The following is a 6000-nucleotide window of genomic DNA, read 5'->3' on the forward strand; positions in this document are numbered from 1 at the left end:
AAGATTAGAGATCTCTTCAAGAGATATTAGAGATACCAAGGTAATATTTCATGCAAAGACAGGCACAATAAAGGACAGAAATGCTACGGACCTAACAGAAGTTGAAGAGATTTAAGAAGAGGTAGCAAGAATACACAGAACTGTACAAAAAAGGTCTTAGTGACCCAGATAACCATGATGGTGTGGTCACTCACCTAGAGCCAGACATCCTGGTGTGTAAAGTCAAGAGGCCTTAGGAAGCATTACTACAAACAAAGCTAGTGGAGGTGATGGAATTCAGGTCAAGAAATAACAGTTAGAACCAGACATGGAACAAGGAACTGTTTCAAAATTGGAAAAGGAATACATCAAGACTGTATATTGTCACTCTGCCTGTTTAACTTCTAGGCAGTGTACATCATGTAAAATGCCAGGCTGGATGAATCACAAGCTGGAATCAAGATTGCCAGGAGAAATGTCAATAACCTCAGATATGCAGATGACACCACCCTAATGGCAGAAAGCGAAGAGGCACTAAAGAGCCTCTTGATGAAGGTAAAAGATGAGAGTGAAAAACCTGGCTTAAAATTCAACATTCAAAAAACTCAGATCATGGCACCCAGTCCCATCATTTCATGGCAAATAGATGGAGAAACAATGGAAACAGTGACAGACTTTATTTTGGGGGGCTCCAAAATCACTGAAGATGGTGACTGCAACCATGAAATTAAAAGATGCTTGCTCCTTGAAAGAACAGCTATGACAAACCTAGACAGTGTATTAAAAAGCAGAGACGTCACTTTGCCAACAAAGGTCGATATAGTCAAAGCTATGGTTTTTGCAATAAACATGTAGATGTGAGAGCTGGACCATAAAGAAGGCTTAGCACCAAAGAATTGATGCTTTTAAACTGTGGTGCTGGAGAAGACTCTTGAGAGTCCCTAGGACTGCAAAGAGATCAAATCCTAAAGTGTTTGATTCAACCCTAGGATTGAATCCAGTCAATCCTAAAGGAAATCAACCCTGAATTCTCATTGGAAGGACTGATGCTGAAGCTGAAGCCCCAATATTTTGGCCACCTGACGTGAAGAGCTGCCTCACTGGAAAAGATCCTGAAGCTGGGAAAGATTGAGGGCAGGAGGAGAAGGGCGCAACAGAGGATGAGATGTTTGGATGGCATCATTGACTCAACGGACCTGATTTTGAAAAAACTCCAGGAGATAGTGAAGGACAGAGAAGCATGTTGTGCTGCAGTCTATGGATCACAAAGAGTCAGACACAACTGAGCAACTGAACAACAGCACGATTTCAATTGATGACAAGATTACAGGTACTAACACAACAATTCATGGCTTCCATCGATGACTGAAGAAAATATTAAATTCAGTTAAAGGTTAGTAAAAATATATATGTAATTTTTTCTCCATCTAAGTTCACAGACCTCCTGATTTCTATCACAGACAAAAGGTGAACAGTCTTCATTTAAAAACTGGGAAAGAGGACAAAAAGAATTCCAACTACATCTAATAAATCATTGGGTTCTTTAACAAACTGCAAGGAAAATATAACAAAATAGTTATATCTGTTCATTGTGATATATATAGAATACATATTACATGTGCAATATAATTAATTGCTTACATTGACCTAAACTATTTAAGGTTCAAAAATCAGGAGGGTCAGGTGGAATCAGAGTATAATACACATAGATATAAACATAACTAAAATGTTTCAAAACTACATATTCAAAACAGTAATGAGGGAGTAGGAGAGGATAGTCAGAATGAGCTACTGTGGCTGAGAAACAGCCTAGAGAACTTTAAAAATATGCATACTTGACTACTGCTGCCAGTAACATTCGAATGGACTAACACGATGACTGAATATACTTTAAACACTCCCGGAGGGACAGGAGACAGGCACTAAGGGAGATCAAGAAAAAGATAACCAAGCGAACTGGGTGCTGTGTATAATAAGGGTACTTTATGCTCAATTTCTTCATGTATGTTTAAAATCTGTCATAATAATTAATGCAATAAGACTGATAGAAGAATTCAAATTACCACTTATTTCTCTTCATCCTTTTTCTTACCTCCAGTTTTCCTCTGTATTTATTTAAATATCCCATCCCACTCCCACAAAGCCATCAGTTGTATAATATTATAGTGGCTTTTTGAAAGTTTAAACACATTAAATGTAGTGATCTTAACTTAAAAAGTAAAATGTTTGGAGAAAAGATGGATTTCATTGATTTTTCTTGTAGTAGTATTTGTCAAGTTTCCAATTTTCAGAGAAACAATTTTTTTCATATCTTTAAATTTTTAACTTTGCTTTGATTGTGTAAGCTCCTTAAGATTCTGTGATGCAATTACTATCATGAAACAATAAGAGCACAAAAAGTGAAACTACTACAAAAATTTTCACTGACATATCCTTAGTCATCTCAGTTGTCAATTTACTAATTTTTCTTTCATAAAATAAGAAAGCCCAATTATTTGAGTCAAACTATTTGAATTACCAAAATATACCCTTTATAAGCCCATGATCCCAGAAAATTTTCTCAAAAGTAGTTTTCTTACCCAGCCCCCTGGCTGCAATATCGGTAGCAAAGAGCACCGCAGCTCTCTTGCGAACAAATTCGTTATAGACTTCCATTCTTCTCATCTGCTGCTGTCGCCCGTGCAGGGCGAGGATGGAGACACCAGGGCGCAGTCGGCAGAACACTCGGTACAGATACTGAACCTAGGCGTTAACCGAAAAATGATTTGGTACTTCTGGGTAACACTTTACAAGATGAACAGAGAAATGCATTATGGAGCACACGTTGAATTAAAGTACAGAATAGAGAAAAGGAAATGTAGTCTGGAGCTGTGGTCTTCAAACATTTTTGCTCATATTATTTTTCCTAAAAGAATTTTGAAATAAATATGCTCTCCCAAAATCGTTAAGTTCAGTATCTGACATTTCTAAGTGGTTGCAAAGAATGTCATTTCTGGTAAATTTAAATATATTTTAAAGTAAAGAGTTACCTCTCATAAATGTAGCCAACAGATTCTAAATAGCACAGCAATTTGATATCCACCACCAGTTATTTCAAAATATATAAAAATAATAGGGGAGACTACACATGTGTGGGGCAGGGCCCATCAATTTTGCTGCAAACCTAAGATTGCTCTAGAACAGTTGTTAAAAAAGGACAATTTCTAACAAAATGTGAAGAACCTCTTCTTTAACAGAAAAATTTTACATCATTTCTTTTCCTCCTTGAACTCATATTTCTATTTCCTGACCTCACAGAATTTTATCTTGTTTTATGCAAAATGTATTGATCACTTTATCACAATTCATTACTTTCAACAACAAAACTATATATATATATATATGTTTTAATTTTAACTTTCTGTAGCCATAAAGCTGCATTAAAAGTTCTCAGACTCAGTTACTATTACAATTATTAGTATGCTGCTGCTGCTGCTAAATCGCTTCAGTCATGTCCAACTCTGTGTGACCCCATAGACGACAGCCCACCAGGCTCCGCCGTCCCTGGGATTCTCCAGGCAAGAACACTGGAGTGGGTTGCCATTTCCTTCTCCAATGCATGAAAGTGAAAAGTCAAAGTGAAGTCGCTCAGTCATATCCGACTCTTAGCGACCCCATGGACCGCAGCCCACCAGGCTCCTCCGTTCATGGGATTTTCTAGGCAAGAGTACTGGAGTGGGTTGCTATTGCCTAGAACTAACCAAAAAAAAGAGATGTTAGAATTTGATTTAAAAAATTAAATTCTATTATCTCTCTCAATATATGAGACTAGATGAAGCTGTTTCTTTAGTTTTATTTCTCTTTAGTTTACATACTTACAAATGAATACTAGTGATTGCTAAACTGAGGCAGAGTCCAGCATCATTTTATTCCATTCCTCTAATATATGTATTAAGAAAATCTTTTTTATGAAAATACAGAAAATGGACTAGAAAGAACCTTAACTTTTTTAGTTCCTATAAAATATGTCATGATGGTATATTACAAATAATTTCATCTATCAGCTGCTGCTGCTGCTAAGTCACTTCAGTCATGTCTGACTCTGTGCGACCACCCCATAGACGGCAGCCCACCAGGCTCCTCCGTTCACAGGATTCTCCAGACAAGAATACTGGAGTGGGTTGCCATTTCCTTCTCCACATCTATCAGCTAGTAACTGCATTAGGTCTTCCTTCAAATTTTGTTGAAAGAATGGGAAACCACCTAATTACAAAATTGACTTGCTACCCCAGCATTAAAGTTATTCATTTTCTCATATAATACTCTGGTGCTAGGAAGATTCTCTGATCCCGAGACAACGCACTATATCGACTAGGCATAGAGGGACTCCTCCTTTCCTTCTGTAAAGTTTTTTAGAAGGCTACTGTGAAAGCAGAGATGAGAAAGAACCCACACACCAGACCGCAGATACACTCTTAGGCAACCCTCTCAGAAAAGCACACATGGAAATGGAAGAACTACAGAAACGAAAGATCAACCAAGAGCCTAAGAAAAAGTTAAGCATGGTTTAAACTGCATGGTAGCAAGAGAGGTGGTGAGAGGTGGTAAAACTAACACCTGTCAACAGATTGAATGTGAGTTAAAGACAGGCAAGAATTTAAGATTTGATCATTTAATGAGATGGGGAAGAGTTGGAGGGAGCAGATCTCAGAAACAGGAAATCTTACATTGCTTACCCAAATGGAAATATCTAGAAGTCAAATGGATATACAAGTCAGGGGCTCAGGAAGAAGTCAAGGCTTAAGATGTGGATTTGGCAATTGTCAGAATACAGACAGCATTTAAAGTCACAGAACTGAAGAGATATAGAAAGAACATGGACCAAAAAAGGGCAGAGTATACTTTTTCCACTGTGAAGAGGAAAAGCAGAGTATTACAGAGTAAAAACTTTAAACATTAACCTTTAAAATTATTTTCTTGTATGTAAATATGAAAAACATCCATTCTTTAAGAAAATTTAAAATTCTAAAAATCTGAAAGAAGTCCTAAAAAATCTGAAGTCATTCTTTACATGGAAAAATTATGAAGTTCTGTGCTTTCCTCAAAATAGAGATAGAACACTATTTATCTTCCCCATAAATTGAAGGAAAACTCACTGCATGTTCATCATGCTAAGCTACTGCAAAAGCTATAAATCTAGAATCAATCTACTATATACCAACAACTACATGTTATCAGGAAATCTGAAATACAGTAAAAGAAAACTAAAGGAGAAGGAAATGGCAACCCACTCCAGTATTCTTGTCTGGAGAATCCCAGGGACGGGGGAGCCTGGTGGGCTGCCGTCTATGGGGTGGTCGCACAGAGTCAGACACGACTGAAGTGACTTAGCAGATAATCTATAGTCATGTTTGGCTGGGGTTATTTAATGAAAATCACATGCACAGTGAAGGATCTTCCCAATGCACAAAACAATGACATCAATAATGAATAAAGAACTTTTTTCTATCAAAAAAAAAAAGAAAGAAAGAAAACTAAAATACAAAAACGAACCATAGTTTCCTCTCTTAAAGAGAAAAGACCAAATTTTCTTATACATCACTGAATCCTTTGCTTATAAGCACACGACTAGTGTTCAAGAAATGTTGATAAACAAGGCAGATATAATCAAAACACTACCAAAGGACAGAGGAAGGTGTAATTTATTGCCAAAAGAGGGTTGGGGAGTGTCAGAAAAGGACTTTCAGGCATAAAACTTGAGCTTAAGCTTAGCCTTAAAAGATAGTAATCATTCCTCCAGATGGAGGAACACAGGGAGATAAGCAGATCAGCATAAACAAAGACAAAGAAGCAGGGAAATAAATTCACCCAGGGTAAGGCAGACGTCAGGTCATGAAGACCTCCAGTTAGCCTAGCCATTCAACTGTTGTTCTACCAATATTTATTGAGGACTACCATATTCTAAGTATTGTGCTAGATGCTAACAACACTGAAGTAAAAACAGTTTCTGCCTTTCCTTATTGAGCTTGAAGTCTCATCCAT

The 6000-nt window shown here is 37.1% G+C and overlaps 1 protein-coding gene across 1 annotated transcript in view; it reads right to left on the minus strand.

The window, feature by feature from the left end:
- DDX10 (DEAD-box helicase 10) overlaps window positions 1–6000 on the minus strand; it is a 282250-nt gene that overhangs the window by 256905 nt on the left and 19345 nt on the right. The window contains exon 8 of the mRNA XM_065946144.1: window positions 2559–2721. Within this exon, the coding sequence (XP_065802216.1) occupies window positions 2559–2721 (163 nt within the window). The remainder of the gene's footprint in view (window positions 1–2558; window positions 2722–6000) is intronic.

This window comes from Muntiacus reevesi, chromosome 9, assembly GCF_963930625.1.
Source record: "Muntiacus reevesi chromosome 9, mMunRee1.1, whole genome shotgun sequence".
Taxonomy (NCBI): domain Eukaryota; kingdom Metazoa; phylum Chordata; class Mammalia; order Artiodactyla; family Cervidae; genus Muntiacus; species Muntiacus reevesi.